This window comes from Euleptes europaea, chromosome 12 (assembly GCF_029931775.1).
Source record: "Euleptes europaea isolate rEulEur1 chromosome 12, rEulEur1.hap1, whole genome shotgun sequence".
Classification (NCBI taxonomy): Eukaryota; Metazoa; Chordata; class Lepidosauria; order Squamata; family Sphaerodactylidae; genus Euleptes; species Euleptes europaea.
The window spans coordinates 4,358,891-4,386,066 of NC_079323.1; the positions used below are offsets into that span (position 1 = coordinate 4,358,891).

The 27,176-nt window shown below is 48.3% G+C and overlaps 1 protein-coding gene across 1 annotated transcript in view; it reads left to right on the forward strand.

Moving 5' to 3' along the window:
* Positions 1-27,176, forward strand: part of GDPD5 (glycerophosphodiester phosphodiesterase domain containing 5) — an 85,437-nt gene that overhangs the window by 36,971 nt on the left and 21,290 nt on the right. The window contains 8 exon segments of the mRNA XM_056858456.1: positions 1,540-1,643; positions 12,164-12,257; positions 12,914-12,973; positions 14,641-14,739; positions 17,640-17,733; positions 20,479-20,624; positions 23,911-23,993; positions 24,664-24,814. Coding sequence (XP_056714434.1) covers positions 1,540-1,643; positions 12,164-12,257; positions 12,914-12,973; positions 14,641-14,739; positions 17,640-17,733; positions 20,479-20,624; positions 23,911-23,993; positions 24,664-24,814 — 831 coding nt within the window.

Sequence of the window (27,176 nt, forward strand, 5' to 3'; positions counted from 1 at the left end):
TGCACAATAATTATGGCTTCGGTGTTTGTTCAGCATAAATCAAGGATAAATCCTTTGTCAGCTGCGTAAACGCTGCCGTCTTGGTTTGCGTTTGTTCCTTCCAAAACCGTCATATCTCATGTCGTTCCTCGGTACAAAATAGCACCCCTTTATAGAGAATCCTATAGTGTCAAGGAGAAGGGTAGACAATGGCTTTATATGCATGGCATTTCCCCTCGCCGTTACCTCTCTGATGACTTCGGGTCTTTATTTTGATTATGCATACCATTTCCGGCCATCAGAGATCGCCTCGCTCTCCCCCCTGCGTTTCCCCGCATTTTGCCTGCGTTTTCAAATTCGAGGTAAAACAGGTCCCTGAAAATGCGGGGAAAATGCGGGAAAATGCAGGGGGAGAGCGAGGCGACCTCTGATGGTCGGAAACGGCGTGCATAATCCAAACAAAGACCCAAAGTCATCAGAGGGGTGACCACGAGGGAAACAGCCATGCATAAAAGACCTAGGGTTCTTTTTCACCTGTTGTTTGTTTGTTAGGTTTTTATGAAACATTAGTAAGTATAAATAAGCCCATTCCTTAAAAAAAAAAAAAAAAAAACACCCTCACCTGTATTCAGAAATGATAGGGTACAGACAGCAGTTTACCACCTGTAAGAGTTATCCAGGAGGGACGACAGCCCGGTATAGCCTGATCTCGTCAGATCTCGGAAGCTAAGCAGGGTCGACGCTTAGAAGGGAGGCCACCAAGGAAGTCTCTGCAGAGGTCGGCTCAGTTGCGTCAGTGTTTGGCTCTCATGGCTCTTTCTTGCATGCCCAGGGTAATGCTGATTGATCGCCACATTAGGGCTAGGAAGGAATTTTCCTCCAGGCCAGATTGGCCAGGGATCCTGGAGGGGCTTTTTTGGCCATCTTCTGGGCCTGGAGCAGGGGTCACTGGGTGTGTGGGGGGGAGGTAATTGTGAATTTCCTGCATTGTGCAGGGGGTTGAACTAGATGACCCTGGTGGTCCCTTCCGACTCTGTGGTTCTACGATTCTGTGACTTTCTTCACTGGGGTGGTCGGATAGCAGAACGATCTCTTCCTGGGTACCACTTCATATGTTACTCCATGGGAGTAGTTTCGAGTGGGTAGTTGTGTTGCTGTGCACTAGAAGAGCAAGATTCGACTCCAGCGGCACCTTAGACGCTCAACAAGGATTCCAGGGTACGAGCTTTCGAGAGTCGAAGCTCTCTTCGTTAGATAAAAGTCAGAATGTTAGTTAGCACAGCTGCCCTGAGGGTGGGGGGGAGGTGGTTGTGAATTTCCTGCCTTGTGCAGGGGGTTGGACTAGATGGCCCTGGTGGTCCCTTCCAACTCTATGGTTCTATGAAGGCAGGGGCCAGCCACCTCTGCTTCTCGCTTGCCTTGAAAGCCCCTTGCTGGGGTCACTACCAAAAGTCAAGTCTTGACGGCACTTTGCACACACACAAGAGTTACCCCTCTGTTATCCCACCTTGAGTCTTTTTTTTAAAAAAACCATGTTTTTTCCCCCTCTTGTCTCCGCAGTGGGAACGCCTCTGGTTCTTAATCCTCACCTTCACTTTCTTCCTGACGCTCGTGTGGTTTTATTTCTGGTGGGAAGTTCACAATGACTACAACGAAATCAACTGGTAAGGGGCCGGAAACGTTTGTGGGCCAGTGGCGGGGGTGGGTGGGTGGGTTGCCTTTGGGGAGAGCCAAGCTTTCCCGTGGACCTTCCTGTCTCTCTTTCTCCCTTTTTGGCTTGCCGTCAGTCACACATCAAAGATTCTTGTACTGTGGTGGCAGCTGCTGCCAACACGACATATTTAAAAAACTGCAGAGCCGATCAAACCTCCAGTGCTCAGACAGAAGCTGCGAGGGACAAATGCCCCACCTGGCCTTGCCCATTTCCTAAAAACACTTGGTGGGTGCCTAGGGTTGCCAGCCTCCAGGTACTTGAAGAATAGGAAACCTATGCTGGGAATAGTAGTAACTGTATGAGAGGGCAGCACGTGGCTCAAAAATAAATGATATCAAAAATCAAAAGTCAAAGTGCAAAAAATATATTGTGTATACATATATAATATGTCTCAAGGACAGACCCTACTGCGGACCTTTTTTGCTAATTGTTCTCGCTACTCTTTGTGATTGCTTTTCATTTATGATTATGGAATTATGAGCCGTTGGCCTTCCTTGATATTGTAAATTCATTCGTGTATCTTTCGTTCTATGAGAATTTAGATTTTTAAAGCCGGAGTGGCTATATTTAGGTTGTTATAATCAGTGCAAGAATTGGTCTTAAGCCCTGCGAGGCTATTGTGTGAATTAACATTTTTTGGTTTGGTTTTGAACTTCCTTATATATGTATACACAATATATTTTTTGCACTTTGACTTTTGATTTTTGATATCATTTATTTTTGAGCCACGTGCTGCCCTCTCATACAGCCTCCAGGTACTAGCTGGAGATCTCCTGCTATTACAATTGATCTCCAGCTGACAGAGATCAGTTCCCCTGGAGAAAAGGTCCACTTTGGCAATTGGACTCTATGACACTGAAGTCCCTCCCCTCCCCAAACCCCGCCCTCCTCAGGCTCCGCCCCCAAAACCTCCCACTGGTGGTGAAGAGGGGCCTGGCAACCCTATGGGAAAGTTGTTGGCAGACACCATGGCTGGACTATATATTTCCCTTTTCTCAAAGTATTTAATGGAAGAGTTAATCTTGCAATCGCTGTGTCTTAACTGTATTCAGCAATATGTAGTGTCTGGGTGGGTGTTTGTGTTGGGGGGTGAATAGGATTGCCAGCTGTGGGTTGGGAAATACCTGGAGATTTAGGGGATGGATCCTGGGGAGGGCGGGGTTTGGGGGAGAGACCTCATCAGTATATAAAACCATAGAATCCATCCTCCAAAGCAGCCATTTTGTCCAGGGGAACTGATCTCTGTTGTCGGGAGATCAGTTGTAATAGTGGGAGATCTCCCCCTGGAGGTTGGCAAACCTCAGGATGGACAGGAAGCAGCTGTAGGATTTGGGGCCATGCGTAAGCATCACCTACAGTCAAGATGCATCAGACCGCAGTCAGAGAGACCCCGGGATGAGCTCTACAACCTGAAGTAGCTGAGTTCGCATGTGTGCATGCCAATAGCATTCTTAAAAAAAAACAAAAAAACCCTCAAAACCTACATAAAGGGACCAAATAGAAACAGGGAGTGGGAGCACGAAATATATTTGGACACGACGTAAGAGTTATCATTCACCTGATGAGTACCATAAGAAGAAGAAGAGTTGGTCTTTATATGCCGACTTTCTCTACCACTTATGGGAGAATCAAACCGGCTTGCAATCACCTTCCCTTCCCCTCCCCATAACAGACACCCTGTGAGGTAGGTGTGGCTGAGAGAGCTCAGAGATAACTGTGACTAGACCAAGGTCACTCAGCAGGCTTCGTGTGGAGGAGTGGGGAAACCAACCCGGTTCACCAGATTAGCCTCCGCCGCTCATGTGGAGGAGTGGGGAATCAAACCCAGTTCTCCAGATCGGAGTCCCCTGCTCCAAACCACCGCTCTTAACCACTACGCTGCAGGCGTCAGAATAAAAGGCCGTCTCATCCAACAACCTGTTCCCAGCAGCGGCTAGCCAAAACCTTCCAAGATGCCTTCCGCCTCGGCTCCCTCCCCCAAGCATCTGTTTTTCAGAGGTGCATTCCATTGAACATGGAGGTTCCATTTATCTGTTGTGGCAAAAACCTCTTTTTGATCCCCTTCGGAAGCTGTCAGAATTGGGTGCTTTCTTCTGTGTAGAGGCCACCAAACACATTGCAAAGACTGCATGTTCCTGTTGACTCTCCCTCTGCCGTCCCCGTCAGCCTTTAGATCAAAAAGGAAGACATCACAAAGCATAAAACCCTTTTAAGTGCATCTAAACCAATCGAGCTGCCTTACTGTGAGATTGACCGTTTGTCTCAGCTAGCTCAGTGTTTATTCCAGCAGTATCTTGCCAGGGGGCCTGACCTGGACGGCTAGCCTGATCTCGTCAGATCTCAGCTGCTAAGCTGGGCTGGCCCTTGTTAGTACTTGGATGGGAGACCACCAAGGATTATCAGGGTTGCTACGCAGAGGCAGGCAATGGCAAACCACCTCTGTGTGTCTTTTGCCCCGACTGGATGGCCCAGGCTAGCCCGATCTCATCAGATCTCAGGAGCTAAGCAGTGTCAGCCCTGGTCTGTGTTTGGAGGGGAGACCACCAAGGAATACCAGGGTTGCTATGCAGAGGAAGGCAATGGCAAACCGCCTCTGTTAATCTCTTACCTTGAAAACCCTACTGGGTTGCCATAAATCGGCTGTGACCTGACGGCACTTTACACACACAGCTTTCCAGGGTCTCAGGTTGGCCGTGGTCTTTTGAACACATGGAGCTGCCTTATCCTAAATCAGACCCTTGGTCCATCAGAGTCAGTATTGTCTACTCAGACCGGCAGCGGCTCTCCAGGGTCTCAGGCAGGGGTCTTTCCCATCACCTACTTGCCTAGTCCCTTTAACTGGAGATGCCGGGGGATTGAACCTGGGACCTTCTGCATGTCAAGCAGATGCTTTACCACTGAGCCACAGCACCTTCCCATTGCCTTATTCTAAATCAGGTGCTTGGTCCATCAAGGTCATTCTTGTCTATTCAGACTGGTAGTGGCTCTCCAGGGTGTCGGGCCAAGGTCTTTCCCAACACCTACTGCTTGGTCCTTTTTAACTGGAGTTGCCAGGGATTGAACCTGGGACCTTCTGCATGCCAAGCAGATGCTCTTCCACTGAGCCCTGGCCCTTCCCCATGTTGTTGAAGTGACCCCGAGGCAGCGATCTTGTAAGGGCACATTTATGTCTTTTACCCAATCATAAATGGGTAGATCTTTCAGAAGAGGGATCATAATCTTGCAATCTCCCCCCCAACAAAATAATGCTCCTAGGGGTTGCCATTGCAAATGCCCAGAGATTTTGAAGATTGAGAGGAGAGCGACGAGGATGATCAGGGGCCTGGAGACCAAGTCCTACGAGGAAAGGCTGAGGGAACTGGGAATGTTGTCTGAAAAAGAGAAGGTTTGGGGGGGGGCATGATTGCTCTCTTGAAATATTTGAAGGGCTGTCACTTAGAGGAGGGTGGGGAGCTGTTCCTGTTGGCAGCAGAGGAGAGGAATCACATTAACGTGTTTAAATTACGGGTGGAAAGCTACCAGCTGGATATTAGGGACAATTTTTCTACAGCAAGAGTAGTTAATCAGTGGAATCAGCTGCCGAGGGCGGTGGTGAGCTCCCCCTCACTGGCAGTCTTTAAGCAGAGGCTGCATGAACACTTGTCAGTGGTGCTCTAGGCTGATCCTGCACTGAGCAGGGGGTTGGACTACATGGCCTCTATGGCACCTTCCAACTCTAGGATTCTCAGAGGTCACCTGTCGAGGATATCGACGGATATGATTTTCTATCACACACACACACACACCAAATTTTTGTGGTGTTTGCTATATTCCTAGAGCGTCACCATTGACAGCTCCCCGTTTTATCTCCTGCTTCTCAAATTATATCGAGATTGGAGGCCTGAGAGTTGGGGCGGGAGATTGCCGGCTGCCGCTGGGCAAGTAGTAAGCCTCGTTCCATACAAGATGCCCCGGGATCCTGTGGGCAACCTGATATCGTGAGAATCTCAGTGTTCAGTTTAAGGTGCTGCCGTCTGCCAAATCCCGTAGACAAACATTTTCAGCTACTCTCTCCCCCCCCCCCCCAAATCTGGGAACTTCCTTCTTGGAGTCTAACCAGAGTCTTAGCTTGAGTGCTGTTATTTTTTCTGTGGGCTGGCATAGTCATGCGGTTTGGGGCAACTTCTGGTTTTCTGTTATGTGTTCTGGAAGAGAGTGTTATGGATACCATGGACTGCCAAAAAAACAAATCAGTGGGTTCTAGATCAATTCAAGCCTGAACTGACCCTAGAAGCTCAAACTGAGGCAATTGTGCTTTGGTCACCTTATGAGAACACAAGAGTCACTGGAAAAGACAGTCATGCTGAGAAAAGTGGAAGGCAGCAGGAAAAGAGGAAGACCCAACAAGAGATGGGTTGACTTTATCAAGGAAGCCACGGCCCTCAGTTTGCAAGACCTGAGCAAGGCTGTTTTAAAGATAGGATGTTTGGGAGGACATTGACTCATAGAGTCGCTGTGAGTCGGAAGCGACTTGACGGCACTTAACACACACACAATCCTTTATCTGGGAGGGAACGCATAGTTGTGGAACTCCCTGCCCCAGGATGTGGTGATGGCTGCCAACTTGGAAGGCTTTAAGAGGGGAGTGGACATGTTCATGGAGGAGAGGGCTATTCATGGCTACAAGTTAAAATGGATACTAGTCACGATGCATATCTATTCTCTCCAGGATCAGAGGAGCATGCCTATTATCTTAGGTGCTGTGGAACACAGGCAGGACAATGCTGCTCCAGTCGTCTTGCTTGTGGGCTTCCTAGAGGCACCTGGTTGGCCACTGTGTGAACAGACTCCTGGACTTGATGGGCCTGGGTCTGATCCAGCAGGGCTTTTCTTATGTTCTTATGTTTTCTTATGTTCTTATGAAGGCAGCATGGTATAAATCTTGTCAGATCTTGGAAGCTAAGCAGTTTCAGCCCTGGTTAGTATTTGGATGGGAGACCACCAAGGGATACCAGGGTTGTTATGCAGAGGAAGGCAAAGGCAAACCACCTCTGTCTGTCTCTTGCCTTGAAAACCCCATAAGGGGTCGCCATAAATTGTGATTTGACATTTTATACACAGTATTTTATCCAGACTTTTTCTCCCCCCCCTTTCTTCGGGTCTCTTTAGTCCTCCTGAACTGTTTGGACTGGCTAGGAGACAGCACCTAATCAACATGCCTGAATGCTAGAGATCAGCCGTCAGATGAGCATAAAGGCGACACGGCATTAAAAATAGCACAAAGTTCTCTAGCAGAAATCACTGTGGAGGAAATAGCTACACGACAGAAGGCCCTAATTACCGCAAAGCTCCTCCCGGGGGAGACAGGAAATGTCATTTCCCCCTTAAGCCTGGGTGCTTAAGAGCATCGCAGGTGCGTCGGATGATAACATGTGGGTGGGGGAGAGGAGGAGGGACCGCTGAAGAAGCTCAGGGAGAGGAAAAACTGCACGCGCTTCTTGTGAGCGGGGGCAGGCGGCCTGCTGACCGGCACGTAGAAAGCCAGGCTGGTTCGGCATCCCTTTTCCGAGAGCCTCTTTTCTGTTTCTTGGTGCTTCGTTAGAGCAAAACGTGCCGTCCTTTGTCCTCCAAGACCGGAACTGAACCGAGGGGGACCTGCTCTCAGGGCTGCACCTGGAGTATCATGTGCAGTTCTGGAGGCCTCGCTTCAAAAAGGATGTGGGCAGAATAAAGCGGGTGCAGTGGAGAGTGACGAGGATGATCTGGGGCCTGGAGACCAAGCCCTACCAGGAAAGGCTGAGGGACGTGGGAATGTTCAGTCTAGAGAAGAGGAGGTTGAGGGGGGACATGATCGCTCCCTTTAAGTATTTGAAGGGCTGTCACTTAGAGGAGAGTGGGGAGCTGTTCCTGTTGTCAGCAGAGGACGGGACTCGCGATAATGCCCCAAATAAGAGCCATTCCATATCTGCACTGTCTCCGCTTGTGGTGGGGTTCTTGCTGCTTGGTGTAGAATGCCCTGCTGACCTATAACTCTGCTTTTGGGCCCTCAGAGGTCGAGACACTCAGCGACTGTCCCCGATTCTTATGACTCTTCCCCCCCCCCTCCCAAAGGGGTCCCTCACTTCTCTGGTTATCTACACTGCCACCAGCTGGTCAACTGCAGTATTTCCCGCTAAGAGGGACAGCACTTGCTTCAGTTCTTTATTATTAGGTAAAGGTAGTCCCCCTGTGCAAGCACCAGGTCATTCCTGACCCATGGGGTGACGTCACATCCCGACGTTTACGAGGCAGACTTTGTTTATGGGGTGGTTTGCCAGTGCCTTCCCCAGTCATCTTCCCTTTACCCCCAGCAAGCTGGGTATTCGTTTTACCAACCTCAAAAGGATGGAAGGCTAAATCAACCTTGAGCCAGCTACCTGAACCTGACTTCTGTCGGGATCGAACTCAGGTTGTGAGCAGAGCTTTTGACTGCAGTACTACAGCTTACCACTCTGCGCCACGGGGCTCTTTATTATTATCTTTCCTTTATCCCTTAGAAGCTCCTTGCTCCATCGATCTTGAGCAGCATATATCTAATGTTTGAGGGATATAAGGACTGAAACAAATCTTGCCACTGACAATGTAGCCTTAGGATTCCTGTCACTTAGTAAAAAAGGCATTATGTCAGACACAGAGGCATTAGATTTATATGTTAAAAGGGGAGAGATATAACGTGATCGAAGTTCCTCGTAAAAGCTGCATTCCAAGAGGGCATGAACTAATGAATCGATAGAGCCAGAAGAGCAAGGACAGGTCCTTTCTGGGCATGGTATATTCAAAATTCTGCCCTGCATAACCATAGAGGGGTTTGCATTCAGTCTAGCTAAACAGAAGTCTCTAGAAAGATGAGGAGCTGTCAAATAATAAGTATAAGCAGGCAAACCACGCGGTGGTGGTATTCTCTTTATTATTACAGTCCACGACCAGTAGGTATATAAATGAAACATTAATTCCAGAAAGAATAATATTTATATACAAATGATCTTGATAAACCCAGGATAGTCCTAATAGATACCAGCTAAAACTACACATATCTGTCAGCAATTTAACACTTTAACATTCTCCTGGGCAAATACTAGAGATTAAGTTATTTCAGGGACTAAAATCTCTGCCACCTTCTCATTTTTTCTTGGTTGTTTACAGGTTCCAGCTGGTGCCTACATCTCTTTCTCACTCTGGTTTGCTACCACAGGGATGGCTTACAGTTCTTGCACGCTCTGGGGATCTAGTGATGTATTGATCGACTGCCATCCTTCCCCTGGCATCCTTTTAGTAACGTGTTTGAGCAGGCCTTATGGTGGTAACGGAGAACAAATCTTCCAGCATTTAAAGTAATAAGGAATTTGTTGAAAATAAAAATTCTGCACACCTACTCTGCACAGCAATGGATTGAGCAAGGATATAAAGAAGAGGTGCATGCACACAATCCACTGTCTCTTTGCTAAACATATTCTGACATTATTCTAGGGCCAGGCACACCCAAATTCCTAAATAAGAAGGGAAATATAATGGCACTATTTCAGAGGGTGCTGATTATTGCCAGTCTTATGTGAAATTGTGGGGTCCAAAGACAGTTTAATCAAAGTGTGCATCTGTGATTTTTCTTGAACTTTTAAAAGTTCACAGTGACCCCTACCCCATGCCCAGAAGATGGCCAAGATGCCCTCCCTCTCATGAACTGCCTAAGGTCACAGAATCAGCATTGCTGACATATGGCCATCTAGCCTCTGCTTAAAAACCTCCAGGGAAGGAGCACTTACCACCTCCTGAGGAAGCCTGTTCCACCGAGGAACTGCTCTGACAAAATTCTTCCTAATGTCTAGACGGAAACTCTTTTGATTCAATTTCAACCCGTTGGTTCTGGTCCGACCTTCTGGGGCAACAGAAACCAACTCGGCCCCCCTTCTCTAAATGACAGCCCTAAAAGTACTTGAAGATGGTTATCATATCTCCTTTCAGTCTTCTCCTCTTCAGGCTAAACATACCCAGCTCCTTCAACCTTTTGACCCACAGGCCTTCCTCAGTGGTCAAATAAAGCCCATGTAATGCACACACAAGTATTTACAAATATATCAACATATACAGACAGCTATATACTGGCCCAGGCATGTGTGTTGGATGTATCATAAATTTCAATTTATAAAACCCTCTAGTTGGAATGCCTGCAGTTTGTTCTATACTGGGCAGTATTGGACTTCCATTCAGAATATGTATGCAAGTATCAACCTTGTCAAACAGCCCTTGTTGAAGCCCAGAAATCTGCTTGACATTACATTTCTGGTCTTCGCATTTCACATTCCCCCGCCGTGCTCCTCAGCGGTTGGATGTGATCCTTACTGGGGCAGCTCCCCCGGCACGTTGCCTCTTTAATAAACCTCAGCTTTAGTGAGGTTGATTAGGAAGTGTGACTCTATTTAAATGCAAATTTGACATTTTTAGCCTTAAGCAGGGTAGGCTGCTGTTTGCAGCACTGATTTATAGGGACGGGGTGTCCAAGGGTCTCGGTGTTGCTTGCCAATGCTTCTGTTCTGTTACTTGGCCCCCTTGGGCACGTCCGCGTACGTGGCTGGGATTCTTATTTTGGGTCGGAGCACTTTTTGCCCCGCAGCCGTGAAAAGAGCCTGACCAAACCCCCTGGGTCTGTAGCCCTAAGAGCAGAGGCCCCTGCATGGGTGGGCCATATTCTCTTGGCTCATAGAATGCCCTGGCTTGCTTTAGAGAAACAGCTGTCTATGTATCTAACACGGGGCCCCACAACCTTTCTGCTTACTTCTGAGATCTGCTGAGATCCAGCTAGCCTGGGCCATATAGAACAGGGCAGTAGACATACAGAGGTGGTTTGCCATTGCCTGCCTCCAAGCAGTGAGCCTTGGTGGTCCCCCATCCAAGTTCTAGCCAGGGCCAATCCTGCTTAGCTTCCAAAATTTGATGGGATTGGGCTAGCCTGGGCCATCTAAGTCAGGAAAAAAGACACGCAGAAGTGGTTTGCCATTGCCTGCCTCTGCGGAGCAACCATGGACTTTCTTGGTGGTCTCCCATCTAAGCATTAATCAGGGCTGACCCTGCTTAGCTTCCTAAACATGATGAGATCAGGCTAGCCTGGGCCATCCAGAACAGGGCAATAGACATACAGAGGTGGTTTGCCATTGCCTGCCTCCAAGCAGTGAGCCTTGGTGGTCTCCCATCCACCTTCTAGCCAGGGCCAACTCTGCTTAGCTTCCAAAATCTGGTGGGATTGGGCTAACCTGGGCCATCCAGAACAGGGCAAAAGACATGCAGAGGTGGTTTACCGTTGCCTGCCTCTGTGTAATGACCTTGGACCTTTGTGGAGCTCTCCCATCCCAATATTAACCAGGGCTGAGTTAAAGGATTGGTGGTAGACAGTGTCATTAAGCCTCAGCTGACTTATGGTGACCTTGCAGGATTGTCAAGGCAAGAGACATTCAGAGGTGGCTTGCCGTTGCCTGCCTCTGCGTAGCAACCCTGGACTTCCTTGGTGGCCTCCCGTCCAAGTGCTAACTGGGGCTGACCCTGCTTAGGTTCCAGGATCAGGTGAGATCGAACTAGCCTGGGCCGTCCAGACCACGTTTATGTCTTCCTATACAGACAAAAACGGATGGATCTTTCAGAAGGGGGATCATAATCTTGCAGCTAATAAAGTTCATCCTGAGAGAGCAGCGCCGATCAGAAGAATCTTCTTCACTGTGGAAGAATGCTAACAATGTGTACCTTGAGTGCATTTCCCCCCTCATTTGTTTGGTGGACTCTGATCTGGAGATCCGGGTTTGATTCCCCACTCCTCCACATGAGCTGCGGAGGCTAATCTGGTGAACTGGATTTGTTTCCCCTCTCCTATACACAAAAGCCAGCTGGGGGTCCTTGGGCTAGTCACAGCTCTGATAGAACTGTCTCAGCCCCACCTGCCTCACAGGGTGTCTGTTGTGGGGAAGGGAAGGTGATTGTAAGCTGGTTTGATTCTTCCTTAAGTGATAAAGTCGGCATATAAAAACCAACTTTTGTTCTTCTTCTTCCCCCTCCTCCCCCCGTTTTTCTTTGAGTAGTTTTGAGCTGAGGCTGTTAGGTCTGAGCTGCGAGTGTGAGGTTTGGCCCTGGCCACCTCTGGAGGCAGAAAACTCAACGTCTCCTTTTTAGAGATGGGCGGGGGCTTGGCGTGCTCAAACGACATTTGGAAAGTGGCACGTAAGGGCAAGCCCTTTCAGAACCCGCCGACGCTCCTCAGGCGCAGCCTCCCGCCTATGGAGAAGCACAGCTCACTCCAGTTTCCCTCACCGTCCCGAAGCTATCAGAGCGCATAAGCTGTCTTGGATTCGAATCCTGCTCCACTTGTGTTTTGCTTGCCTGTGGAAAGAGGCCCTCTCCAGCGCAGTCGAGCAGACCTGCTTTTAACATGATGCCATCTGACCTCTCTTTCTACCTCCTTATATTCTTCAGGTTTTTGTACAATAAAATGGGATATTGGAGCGACTGGTCCGTTCCGGTCCTGGTGACGACGGCTGCCGGTTTCACATATATCACAGTCTTGTTGGTAAGTTAAGGAGGAAAGGAACCCCCCCTGCCGCCGCCCAATTTTGTGTCCAGTCTAGGAGCGCTGCTTGCTGTCGGAAAGGGAGCCTTGTAGAGCTTACTGATTTATTTATTTAATTTATTGTGCTTATGCCCCGCCCTCCCAGCGCGGTGTAGTGAGCCCTGCCCTCCTAGCATGGTGTAGAGAGCCAGTGTGGCATAGTGGTTAAGAGCGGTGGTTTGAAGTGGTGGAATCTGATCCGGAGAACCGGGTTTGATTCCCCACCCCTCCACACGAGTGGCGGAGGCAAATCAGGTGAACTGGATTTGTTCCCCCACTACTCCGCATGAAGCCAACTGGGTGACCTTGGGCTGGTCACAGTGAAGGAGCTTCCATATTCAGAGGCAGTATACCCCTGAATAGTGCACATTTGAGAAGAACAGGGGAAGGTTTGATTGTGTGTCCCGCCAGTGAGCTTCCCAGAGGCATCAAACTGGACAAAGGGATATCCGGGCAAAGATCCGATTCATGAAAACATTCCACATCCAGCCAGTTAGCATTTCCACTCCCGTTTCTACTAACGTTGTTTCCTGTGGCTGATGTACCACCAGTGGCTGAATTGACTTTCCTGTCTCTGTCTTTTTCCTTTTTTCCCTTTGTTGCTTGTTTGTTTCCAGATTTTAGCACTATGTCACATAGCTGTCGGACAGCAGTTGAACCTACACTGGATCCACAAGGTGCGTTGCCCCTCGGTACAAGATACACCCCCCCCCCCCGGGAAGCTCGTGGAGAGAGATGCGGCACCATGGTTAGAGTAGCGGACTAGGATTGGGGAAACGCGGGTTCGAATCCTCTGCTCAGCCACGAAGTCCCCTGGTGGCCATGGGCCAGTAGTGCGCCCTCTCAGCCTAGTCTGCCGCACAGAATTGTAGGAGTGAAAGGAAAACCCCGTATCCCGTCTGCTTCTCAGCCTTGCCTATGCAACCGCTGTGCCCTTGCGAGGGACCTTGTCTCAGTGGTACAGCAACCAATCAGGAATCTCGACTGTAGTGGGAGCCAGTCCAGATCGTGCGACTTGGAGAGCTGGTAGGGGTTGGATTAGCAGGGAGATCTGGGTTCGAATTTCCACTCTGCCATGAAGCTTTCTGGGTTACCGTGGGCGAGTCAGTCCCTCTCGTCCTAACCTTACCTCGCAGGGTTGTTGTGAGGGCAACGTGGAGGAAAGGAGAACCATGCATTCTTCCCTGAGCTCCTTGGAGGGCTAGAAAGAGAAGGGTAAGGGAGACTGCAGCCAAGGAATCAGAAGGAGACTGAGACTGGGAAGGACAGTCATGAAGGAGCTAGAAAAGATCCCTAATTGTAAGGATGTGTCACTGGCCATCAAGATTAGGTTAATTCATGCCATCATATTCCCTATTACTATGTATGGGTGTGAAAGCTGGACAATGTAGAAAGCTGATAGGAAGAAAGTAGACTCCTTTGAAATGTGGTGTTGGAGGAGTCTTACGGATACCGTGGACAGCCACGGATACCGTGGACTGTGGGTTATAGATCAAATCAAGCCTGAACTGACCCTAGAAGCTAAAATGACTAAACTGAGGCTGTAGAAAAGGGCAAGAGTGCAGTAGCACCTTAAAGACTAACAAAAACATTTTCTGGTAGGGTATGAGCTTTCGTGAGCCACAGCTCACTTCTTCAGATACAGCTAGAATGTGAATCCATCTGTCTTTAAGTAGAGGAGAGTGAATTCAGACAAGCATTAGTACGTAAATGTTAACAGTATGTAAATGTGAATAGCAGGCGTGATGGGATTAGGCGTGGTATGCAGAAGAGTCTGTGATGTCCAGGGGAGAGATGGGTGTGGAGAAATCAGCATTGGTAATGAGCCATGAATGCAAGGTCTTTATTCAGCCCAGGTAAATGCATTGACTTTAGTTTGAGTATCAACCGTAATTCAGTAAACTGAGTCTGTCGTACTTTGGACACATTATGAGAAGACCAGAGTCACTGGAGAAGACAATCATGCTAGGAAAAGTTGAAGGCAGCAGGAAAAGAGGAAAACCCAACAAGAGATGGATTGATTCCATCAAGGAAGCAAGACCTGAGCAAGGCTTTTAAGGATAGGACATTTTGGGGGACATTGATTCATAGGGTCGCCATGAGTCGGAAGCAACTTGATGGCACTTCACACACGCACACACACACACACACGAGAGTTCAGTGTGTTCCATAGTGGTTCAATAAATTCAGCTTTATCCTTTGGTTCTGAGTTCTGATTCAGCCAAAACTTGCAATCCACAAAAGCTGACTTGTACTGTTCGTCACTCGCAGGAAGGGGTGTGTGTGTGTGTATGTGTGAGGAGACAAAATGAGAATGAAATCCTCCCTCCTCCTTCCGTTGCAGATTGGGCTGATCACAACCTTTATAGCAGCCATCATCACGATGTGTTCAATGGCACAGCTGTGGGATGACGAATGGGACATGGTCATAATATCGTTACAGGTAAGCAGCCTAGCTTGGGTGGGACGGGGGGACATCTCAGGGTTTTTTTTCCAAATAGAAGCTTCTCCAAGAAGCTTCTCCAAAAGGACTTTGTGTTGATTATGCATGCCGTTTCCGACTGTTGGAGGTCGCCTCGCTCTCCCCCTGCCTTTCCCCATGTTTTGCCAGCGTTTTCAAATTCTTGATAAAGCAGGTCCCTGAAAACGTGGGCAAAACGCGGGGGGAACGCAGGGGGAGAGCGGGGCGGCCTCTGATGGTCGGAAACAGCATTCATAATCCAAACGAAGACCTGAAGTTGTCGGAGGGGTTGACCGCGAGGGAAACAGCCAGGCATAAAAGGCCAGTGTTATTGTGATGCACTTTCATCCCATGGAACTCATTGCTACAAGATGTTCGCTGGACCGGTTCGTGGGCGTTCATGAGCCTTGATAGCCACGCAACCTCTGCTTTTGGAAGTGTCGCGTGTCCCACATATTTTTGTATCTCTTTTATCCCTCCAAAGAATTCTGGATGGGGTGAGGGGGTTGAGAATTCTCTCTTGGAGATCCGTCACCTCTACCCCTCTCCTTTCTCACAACACTTCAGTTTGGGAGTTTCAGGTTTTTTTGGGGTGGTGGAGGTGGTGACTTAACCAGTTTAAACTGGTGATCCAGATCTGCCTTAAGGTCCTGCGCCTCTGGCGCCCCGGCGCGGGTCACCCTTGAATGTCCATGAGTCACCCCTGGTGAGCTGGTTGGTCTGACTGGGCAGGGCAGATCTTATGCAACTGCCTTTGTGTTGTGCGATGAAGTTGTCGTTTGGAAAACATCGCACACTTCATACCCGGAGGCTGGGGTTGCCATGGTGATGTTCTGCACCTCTCTTTGTGTGAATGGTGCATACCTGTACTCATGTCTTTAATAATTTGAAAGCTGTTTCTCTGCTTGCACTTACAAAAGCGTCGAAGCTGCAATCGGGGGGGGGGGGGGCTCCAGCAAATCCCTCCCCTGAATTAGTGGCCACAATGCCTAGCCCAGAAGAGTAGTTTGTGGCTGGGGGGGGGGATGTATTTGGGGTTCATATTTGCACCTTATTGATTAGCGCTTCCCAGATTTCTAATATCTCAGATCCAAGGTGCCATACCCACAGATGAGTGTGCCTGACGCCCTTCTGTATGATTCCCTTCTTCTACCTTTCCTACGATTTGTGGAATTAAAATGGAGGTTTGCTTCACTTCTGCTTCAGAGAAGCGGACTTTTAAACTGTAAACGATTGAGAACATTGTACTTTCTAAACCCCAGTTGAGATGTTACTCGTAACACGTGGTCGCCAAAGGGACTGGCAGCCAGTCGGCAGAGCTGCAAGTTCCCCATGGGAGCCCTATTCTGGAAGCACTGCAGGGTCCCTATTCCCAGGTGGGCATCATTTGCCCTATCAGGGTGCTGCACACGCAGTAAATACTTGTATATGCAGACCCACCTTGGGCAACTAAAGCCCCTTGGGAGCCTTTTCGAGTTGAATGGCATCAAGTCAACCACCCCCAGCGCAGATAATTGCCTCCTCCCAGCAAAAGGTGATTGGAAATAGGAAACACCAGAGCAGGACTACAGCTAAACATCAAGAAAACAAAAGTAATGACTACAGAATTACACAACTTTAAGGTTGACAATGAGGAAATTGAAATTGTTCAAGACTTTCTATTCCTTGGCTCCACCATCAACCAAAAGGGAGACTGCAGCCAAGAAATTAGAAGGAGATTGAGACTGGGAAGGACAGCCATGAAGGAGCTAGAAAATATTTTGAAGTGTAAGGATGTGTCACTGGCCACCAAGACTAGATTAATTCTTGCAATCGTATTCCCTATTACTATGTATGGGTGTGAAAGCTGGACAGTGAAGAAAGCTGATAGGAAGAAAATAGATTCCTTTGAAATGTGGTGTTGGAGGAGAGTGTTACTGAGTCCGTGGACTGCCAAAAAAACAAATCAATGGGCTATAGATCAAATCAAGCCTGAACTGACCCTAGAAGCTAAAATGACTAAACTGAGGCTATCGTATTTTGGTCACGTCATGAGATGACAAGAGTCACTGGAAAAGAGAGTCATGCTAGGAAAAGTTGAGGGCAGCAGGAAAAGAGGAAGACCCAACAAGAGATGGATTGACTCAATAAAGGAAGCCACAGCCTTCAATTTGCAAGATCTGAGCAAGGCTGTCAAAGATAGGACATTTTGGAGGACTTTCATTCATAGGGTCGCCATGAGTCAGAAGCGACTTGACGGCACTTAACACACACACACACACACACACACACACACAGAGAGAGCAGGGACTCGTGCAGAGATGTAGTAGGCAGACTCCTTCTCCTTGCAGGTGCCTATAGGTATTCACTTTGTTAGTTTTTGGGTTGAATGGCATCAATTCAACCACACCCAACCCAGAGAATTGCCTCCTCCCAACAAAGGTTGATTGGAAGTAGGGAACAATAGAACGGAATCATGCGGAGATGTAGCAGGCAGACTCCTCCTCCTCACAGGTGCCTATAGGTATTCACTTTGTTGGTTTTGGGGTTGAATGGCATCAGTTCAACCATACCCAGCCCAGAGAATTGCCTCCTCCCAACAAAGGTCGATTGGAAGGAGGGGACACCGGAGCAGGGAATCATGCAGAGATTTAGCAGGCAGACTCCTCCTCCTCACAGGTGCCTATAGAACTCACATTATTAGTTCTCTGCAGCCCTTGCTGAGTTTCATCCCCGCCACCCAAGTGAAAATGGGACACCAACATCCTGGGCTGGGACTCCTCAATTTTTTTCTTGACTTGAATTATTGCCTGGCTTTGTGTGTCTTTCTTGCCACACCACATGCATCAAATGAATTTCTCTAACAGCTGCCTTTCCTGCTCCATTTGTTTCTCCACCCTCAGGCCACAGCCCCCTTTCTGCACATCGGCGCACTGGTGGTTGTCACCGCTCTGTCGTGGTTGATATCCGGGCTGGTCGCGAGATCGGAAAGAGCTGGTGAGCCGTGGTTTCTCTCTCCCGCGTTTTCTCTTTTCATTGCTGAGCGCGACCCTATGTAGCAGCTCTCCGCGTCTGAATGCAGGTTGTTGCCCAGCGGCAAAGAACCTGTGACAGTCCAGTGGCAGAAGATAGCAACAGGGAGAGAACATAAGAAAGGCCCTGCTGGATCAGACCAAGGCCCATCAAGTCCAGCAGTCTGTTCACATAGTGGCCAACCAGGTGCCTCTAAGAAGCCACAAACAAGACGACTGCAGCAGCACCATCCTGCCTGTGTTCCACCACACCCAAAATAATAGGCATGCTCCTCTGATACTAGAGAGAATAGATATGCAGCACGACTAGTATCCATTCTAACTAATAGGTATGAACACCCCTTTCCTCCATGAATATGTCCATTCCTCTTAAAGCCCTCCAAGCTGGCAGCCATCACCACATCCTGGGGCAGGGAGTTCCACAATTTAATTATGCATTGTGTGAAAAAATATTTCCTTTTATCTGTTTTGAATCTCTCACCCTCCAGCTTCAGCAGATGACCCCATGTTCTAGTATTATGGGAGAGGGAGAAAAACGTCTCCCTGTCCACTCTCTCCAAACCATGCATAATTTTATAGACCTCTATCATGTCTCCCCTTAGCCGCCTTCTTCCCAAGCTAAACAGCCCTAAGCGTCTTAACCGTTCCCCATAGGACAGTCGCTCCAGTCCCCTGATCATTTTGGTTGCTCTTTTCTGCACTTTCTCAAGCTCTGTAGTATTTTTTTTTTAGGTGTGGTGACCAGAACTGTACACAGTATTCCAAGTGTGGTCTCACCATAGATTTGTACAAGGGCAGTATGATATCAGCAGTTTTATTCTCTATTCCCCGTCTAATTATGGCCAGCATGGAATTTGCCTTTTTTACAGCAGCCGCCCACTGGGTTGACACCTTCATTGAACTATCCACTACCACTCCAAGATCCCTTTCTTGGTCTGTCGCTGCCAGCACAGATCCCATCAGTGTATATGTGAAGTTGGGATTTTTTGCCCCAATATGCATCACTTTACGCTTACTCACATTGAATCTCATTTACCATTTTAATGCCCATTCTTCCAGTATGCAGAGATCCTTCTGGATCTCTTCACAGTCCGATTTTGTTTTAACCACCCTAAATAATTTGATGTCATCTGCAAACTTGGCTACTTCACTGTTTAACCCCAACTCCAGGTCACTGATGAACAGGTTGAAAAGCACCGGTCACAACACAGATCCCTGAGGCACCCCACTGCTCACATCCCGCCATTGTGAGAACTGACCATTGATTCCTACTCTGTACTTCCTATTTTTCAGCCAGCTATCAATCCATAAGAGGACTTGTTCTCTTATCCCAAGACTATGAAGTTTGCTTAACAATCTTTGGTGGGACTTTGTCAAAAGCTTTTTGGAAATCCAAATACACAATATCCACAGGCTCATTCCTGTCCACATGCTCATTGACGCTTTCAAAAAATGCTAATAGGTTAGTGAGACAGGACCTACCCTTACAGAAGCCATGTTGGGTTTTGCCCAGAAGACCTTGCCCTTCTATATGCTTGACAATTCTATCTTTAATAATGCTTTCCACCAATTTACCCGGTACAGACATTAAGCTAACTAGCCTGTAATTTCCTGGGTCCCCCCTAGAACCTTTTTTATAAATGGGTGTTACATTGGCCATTCTCCAGTCCTCTGGTACAGAGGCTGATCGAAGGGACATATTACATATCTTTGTTAGAAGTTCAGCAATTTCCCATTTGGGTTCTTGAAGAACTCTAGGATGAATACTGTCTGGTCCCTGTGACTTGTTAGTTTGCAGTCTGTCTAGACGTTCTAGGACTTCCTGCCTTGTTGCCACTATTTGCCTCAGTTCCTCATTTTCCCCTCTCCAAAATTTCTGTTCAGAAGGAATCTGCCCTGTATCTCCAACAGTGAAGACGGATGAGAATTCATTTAGTTTTTCAGCAATCGCTTTATCCTCCCTTAGAGTTCCTTTACTCCCATTGTCATCCAATGGTCCAACCACTTCCCTAGCTGGTTTCCTACTCCTAATATACTTAAAAGAATTTCTTATTGTTTGTTTTGATGTGTTTAGCAATATACCCCTCGAAATCTTTTTTTGCATCTCTAATTATCTGCTTGCACTTCCTTTGTGCAAGTTTGTGTTTGCTTCTGTTTGCCTCATTTGGGCATACCTTCCAGTTTCTCTCTAATTGTAGTGGGTTAAGGGGAGTGGCTCAGTGGCAGAGCATCTGCTTGGCATGCAGAAGGTCCCAGGTTCAATCCCCGGCAGCACCAGTTAAAGGGACCAGGCAAGTAGGTGATGTGAAAGACCTTTGCCTGAGACCCTGGAGAGCTGCTGCCGGTCTGAGTAGACAATACTGACTTTGATGGACCGAGGGTCTGGTTCAGTATAAGGCAGCTTCATGTGTTCAAGAGCGGCGGACTCCAATCTGGAGAACTGGGTTTGATTCCGCTTCTCCACATGAAGCCAGCTGGGTGACCTTGGGCCAGACACAGTTCTCGCAGAACTTTCTCAGCCCCACCTACCTCACAGGGTGGTGTCTGTTGTGGGGAGGGGAAGGGAAGGTGATTGTAAGCCGGTTTGATTCTTCCTTCAGTGGTAGAGAAAGTCGGCATATAAAAACCAGCTCTTCTTTTTCTTCTTCTCCCATGTTTCAGGCCAGTCAGGTCACTGTTTCTTTCTTCCCGTGTGTTCCTTTGCTTTCAGGTTCCCAGATGCTGACCTTCATGGCCTACTTCGCGGTGGTCATTGGGCTTTACCTTCTGCCCCTCACCATCTACTCCCCCTGCATCATGGAGAGGAAGGATCTCGGGCCCAAACCCACCATCATTGGTCACCGAGGCTCTCCCATGGTATGCGTGCATGGCTCCCTCGGGCTGTTCTTTCTGTCCTTGGTTCCGTGGGCCATGCCGGCCTCAGCGCTTCAAGCCAGGGACAACCCTGTCAAGAGCCAGAGACTCCTAGCCTGTGGGTTTATTTTTTTTGGGGGGGTTACTCAACAAATAAGCTTTTACAGAAGTTGGTTTTTATATGCTGACTTTCTCTACCATTTAAGGAAGGATCAAAGCGGCTTACAATCACCTTCCCTTCCCCTCCCCATGACAGACACCCTGTGAGGTAGGTGGGGCTGAGAGAGCTGTGACTAGCTAAAGGTCTCCCAGCTGGCTTCATGTGGAGGAGCAGGGAATTGAACCCAGTTCACCAGATTAGTGTTTCCCCACTAGAGTAACCCCCCAAATAAACCAACAGGCTAGGAGTCTCTACACATGAAGCCAGCTGGAGACCTTGGGCTAGTCATAGCTCTCTCAGCCCCACTTGCCTCACAAGATGTCTGTCGTGGGGAGCGGAAGGTGATTGTAAGCCACTTTGAGACTCCTTAAAGGTAGAGAAAAGCAGGGTATAAAAACCAAGTCTTCTTCTTCATCTCAGATCAAATGTGATATAGTTGATGGAGGGGTGGACTAGGTCCTTGGGTGACCTGGGTTGGAATCCCCACTCCTACCATGGAAGCTCACTGGGTTACCTTGGCCCATCACAAACAATCGGCCTGGCCTACCTCACAGGGTTGTTGTGGGAGAGTGGAGGAGGAAGAGGGGAGAATAATGTTCTAAGCCGCTTTGAGTCCCAACTGGGGGAGAAAAGTGGGATAGAAATAATACACACGCCTTAACAGTTGGGATAGTTTCTTTGTTTATAACCTGCGTTAGAGGTGCGTTATTACAAACCTGGAGATGAAAGAGAGGGACGGTTGAAAGTTCTCTCTTTTGGACGCCCTCTCCTGTTAAAACTGAAGGCACTGAGGGCCATTAACATGTAGCAGGTGGGGTGTTGGGATGAGACCCAGCTTTGAATCCCCACCCAGTTAGGGAGCTTGCTAGGTAACCTCAGGTCAGCCGTTTTGTCTTCGCATTACCTACCCTGCAGGGTTGTTGTGAGGAAGGGAAAACCGTGTATGCTGCTCTGAGCGCCTGGCCTAAAGGGCAGGACAAAAACAGAAGTAGGAGCAAGGTTGCAGCTAGCGATGGGGAAATACCTTCCACAGGCAGTCTTCTAAATTCATTTATAATTATCTTTCTCTTAATGCAGAAAAGGAGAGGCAAGCCATTGATTTGTGTTTGGACACAACTTATTTTATTAGATAAATGTCTGCCTTGTCTCTTGGCCTTAAAGCTTTCAAACCACCAACCAGTGTAAAAACAATGTAATCGCAATTAAAACCAACCTCATTCAGACCAAAAATTAGCGAACACTAATCAAAACGTTTGATTTAGATCCTGCAGTAAACCGGCAATGGAAAACCTTTGTTAGCGAAATAACATTTCCTTTCCTCTCTCGCCCCCACCCCCGCCGGTTGCAGGGCAGTGACCCCCCCCCCTCAGATACTCTTGGAGGGTGGAAAAGAAGGGACTGTTGGAAACAGGAGGGCAAGAAGGTTTGCATCTGTTCTCGGCTCTCGTGGCCCTTTCTTGCATGCCCAGGGTAGTGCTGATTGCCAGTTTGGGGTCAGGAAGCAATTTTCCTCCAGGCCAGATTGGCCAGGGATCCTGGTGGGTTTTCCCCCATCTTCTGGGCATGGAGTAAGGGGTCACTGGGGGTGTGGTGGGGGAGGTAGTTGTGAATTTCCTGCATTGTGCAGGGCGTTGGACTAGATGACCCTGGTGGTCCCTTCCAACTCTGTGATTCTTTGAAAGACCATGAGTGGTGAATTGGCAGTCAGAGTTGGTTTTTATATGCCGACTTTCTCTCCCACTTCAGGGAGAATCAAACCGGTTTACAATCACCTTCCCTTCCCCTCCCCACAACAGACACCCCGTGAGGTAGGTGGGGCTGAGAGAGCTCGAAGAGAACTGTGACTGGCCCAAGGTCACCCAGATGGCTTCATGTGGAGGAGTGGGGAAACCTACCCGGTTCTCCAGATTAGCCTCCGTCGCTCATGTGGAGGAGAGGGGAATCAAACCCGGTTCTCCAGATCAGACTCCACCGCTCCAAACCACCGCTCTTAACCACTACACCACGCTGGCTCTCTTGAGAAGCAGGAGGAGGGAATCATCGGAATTTTACCCTCTCTCTACAGCTCCCAGCAGTTCGGCCAACAAACAAAAATGCAGAATCCAGGCCAAGAAAAGAGCCACTAAGGCAGCCATGAAACAAATCAATAGCTATTTAGCGATAATACCTTCAGAAAACAGCAGGACATCAAGTGGGGACAACAAAAGCTATTGATTGCTGAGCCATAAAATAACATGACTAGGACCAGACCATCTCACAGCGAGTAGGCAAAAAGCCTGCACAATCATATGCATCTCCGTCTGGCCCCAGAAGCACCACAGACCTGGCACAAGGCAAAACAGCTAGCGGGGAGGGTGTTCTTTACCTGGGGTGCCACCACTGAACAGGCCCTGCTGCTTATACTGACCCGCCTCACCTTGGTTAGTGGCAGCAGAGGAAGCAGGGCTTGAGGCAATTGACAGGGCGGTGCGAGCGTTAGGTTTAAGGGCGAACTATGTGGGTGGGTGTTAAGTGCCGTCAAGTTGCTTCTGACCTATGGCAACCATATGAGTTAATAACCTCCAAAATGTCCTGTCATTAACAGCCTTGCTGCAATCTTGCAAACTGAGGGCCACGGCTTCCTTTATAGAATCGATCCATCTCATGTTGGGTCTTCCTCTTTTCCTGCTATATATTTTTTAAGCCTTGTGAGAGGGGAGAATGCTGGAGCCCCAGGATAATCCAGGCTTGTTTCCACAGTTTTGTCCGATCTGTACATAAAAATCCCCTTGGATTCCACTGTCAGTTTTTTCAAGGAGTTTGTTTCTGGGTACCTTTTCTACGTGTTGGTTACAGGAAGCAATTTCCCTCCAGGCCCGACTGTCCAGGGATCCTAGAGGGTTGGGTTTTTTTTTTTTTTTGCCCTCTTCTGGGCATGAGGCAGGGGTCACTGGGGGTGTGTGGGGAAGTAGTTGTGTATTTCCTGCATTGTGCAGGGGGTTGGGCTAGTTAACCCTGATGGTCCCTTTCCAACTCTGTGAATCTGTGATTTGATGTCTGCCTTTTGACCTGTTCGTCTGTCATCCATTTGCTGTGCGGTTTGGCCACCTGCGTTCTGACTTCTCTCTCGCTGCTTTTCCACTTCCCCAGCTGGCCCCCGAAAACACTTTGATGTCCTTCCAGAAGGCGTTGGAGCAGAAAATCTACGGCGTGCAGGCAGATGTGATGATCAGGCAAGTACCCTGCCCTCCTCTTGAGCAAAGTATGTAAACTGAGGCAATCCTGGGCAACTGATTCTACCACTGAACTGCCCTTATCATTTAAAAGTTTTTCCTGATATCTCGCCGATATACCTTCCCCTTCTAGGTGTCAGCTTCTAGCTGGAGGCGTGGCTGACCATTTCCTTGGTCTTTTATGCATGGGCACTTTGACTTACTTTCTCCGCTGGTCCGACTCGGTTTTTCGTTGGGGTTATGCATGAGCTTTCTGTCCTTTACAGATGACCTCGCGCCCAGCCCGCACAATGTCTTCCCGATCCTGTTGTGATGCAATTCTTTGATCTCCCCTGAGATCAGCCCGGATCAAATTGTCCCCATTTCCATGCATAAGCCAAAGCCCAGGAGAGGGGAGCTGGGGGTTGATGTTTTTCTTGCAGTAAGCAGTACAGCCAATTACAAAGCAGCGTTTTCAAGGGGCGGGGATAGACGCTTTCGGATTAGAGCTGGTGATTCTGCAGTGCTCTGGAAACTCCAGGACTTTCTCCAAGGCAAACAACAACATGCATAAGCTCCACATGAAGGGCGGACTCTAATCTTCTTCTAAAACACATTTCTCCACATATGGCATGAATGTTCTGTTATCTGTCAGTGCAATTATGTAAGCCTTTTCCTTTCTCTCACCCAGTTATGATGGGGTTCCTTTCCTCATGCACGATGCAACACTGCGGAGGACCACCAACGTGGAGGAAGTGTTTCCATGGCTGGCCTCTGAGCATTCTTCCATGTTCAACTGGACGGACCTGGAGAGTCTGAATGCCGGTGAATGGTTCTTCGAGGTGCGTGTGGTGACCCCACAGATGCCAGTGAGCCTGCTAGCGCCTGGGCCACACCCTCAAGCTTTTTTCAACATGTGCTTTCCTGCAGTTTGGGAGAAAAAGAAATAAGCCTCTCCCCAGGAGAGTTTCTCAAGGTTGCTCGTTGCATTCTGGACATCTTTTTTGCTAGCAGTGGCAATTTTCTCTAGGGAAGGACCCCTTCCCATATGATATGCGTAACCTGGGATCCCCCCGCCCCATTCACCAGCTTGGCACACCTAGCAAGTGGGATCTGTATTTTATCTTATGTAGATTTCATATTTACATAATTATGTGTCCGCCTTTACTTCCTGCATTCTAGACTCCCTGGCCAGGTTGTTTTTATTTTATCGTTTATTTTAATAAATTAATGAATATTACAATAAAATGTCTGCCTGGTGATGATCCACTGACAGCATCTGAGGAAGCAGTGCTGGTCCAGGAAAGCTTACTGCGGCAGTAAAATGTTATCCTTTAGGGTACCAAAAGGCTCATTCCCAAAGTTTTGGCCATCCCCCTTTAGTAAACAAAGGTTTTCTGCCTTCCTGTGATCTGAGAACAACTGGGGGTGCCCTCACGAGTAATCCCACAATCAAAGAACAAAAACGCACCGAGAGGAGACAGCCTTGTATCTGTCCTTCCCCCAAGGACTCATCTGCTAGAAAGGGCCCGTGCCTCAGTCAGAGCACTGTAGAGAGCAAAAGATATTTGCATCCCTTTCTTCCACTGAACCCTGTCCCTTTGCTTGCGAGGCCGAGCGAAGGCTGAGTGCCGGAGATACCGCAGAGGGCTTATAATTGGAAAAGGGCCTCTTGGAATTAATGAATCTCTCCCGGTCCATCTGTTTTGTCAGATAAGGAGTGCTTCCTTTTACCACAACAGCACGCAGAGGGCTGCCAGATCCGGATTGGTCTGGACGAGCAACATGTAAGCAGTGACCCGGAATCTGGCAAGTGAGCCCAGTCTTGTCAAGGTTCAAAAACCGTATGGAAGGGCCAGGTTTATGATCTCGTTCCCGCACCTTCCTGGAAAGGACATAGCCTGGAGAGGAGAAGACTGAGAGGGGATGTGATAACTATCTTCACGTACTTGAAGGGCTGTCTTAGAGAGCAGGGCTTCTTAAACTTTTTCTACTCACGACCTTTTTTTGCCCGAGAAATTTTTATGCGACCCCGGGTATATAGGTATATAAAATAGGTATACAAACCAAATATTTACTGATAATAAATAATAAAGACATTTATTTTAAAACAATTCTTTGGTATTTTTCATGACCCTCACATTCAATTACGTGACCCCATATGGGGTCACGACCCACAGTTTAAAAAGTTTTGATATAGAGGATGGTACCGAGAAGGTTGGACCAGAACCAACGGCTTGAAATTAAATCAAAAGAGTTTCCGGCTAAACATTAGGAAGAATTTTCTAACAGAGTGGTTCCTCAGTGGAACAGGCTTCCTCGAGCGATGGTATGTGCTCCTTCCCTGGAGGTTTTTAAGCAGAGGCTTGATGGCCATCTGTCAGCAGTGTTGATTCTATGACCTTAGGCAGAACATGAGAGGGAGGGCATCTTGGACATCTTCTGGGCATGGAGTAGGGGGTCACTGGGGGTGTGGGGGGAGGTAGTTGTGAGTTTCCTGCATTGTGCAGGGGGTTGGACTGGATGACCCTGGTGGTCCCTTCCAACTCTATGATTCTATGAGTTCTAAAAGTTGTTTGGCTTCCGAGTTCTTGTGACTTCTCTGCAATCGTAGATATTGGTCCTTGTGGCATAGCTCATCAGCCTGGGAAGGCTGTTTTTTTTTTCTCCTTGATTGGTCAGTTGGTTTGAAAGCAAATTTGGGGTCCCTAAACACTGGGAATTTTGAATGCAGGCAGTGAAATCTCTGGAATTTGGACTTCTCCAGCAGTGGAATTGGCTGCCTAGGGAGGTGGTGAGCTCCCCCTCTGGCAGTCTTCAAGCAACGGCTGGACAAATGCTTGTTGGGGGTGCTCTGGGCTGATGCTGCATTGAGCAGGGGGTTGGACTAGATGGCCTCTATGGCCCCTTCCAACTCTATGATTCTACCTCGTGAGTGTTAGAAGGGAATAAGCTGCATCCAGATGTCATGTCCAACCCTCATTACAACTGACTATGGTTAGTAAACCAGCTTTTGAACCATGGTTTCAACTGCTGATTTGGCATACCCTCACTAACCGGTGGTTCGTGGCGTGACCCGTGTTAGGACAGCCACTGTATCACATCATGTCTCTACTACTAGTAAAAATGGATACTAGTCATGATGCACACCTTTTCTCTCCAGGAGCAGAGGAGCATGCCTGTTACATTAGGTGCTGTGGAACA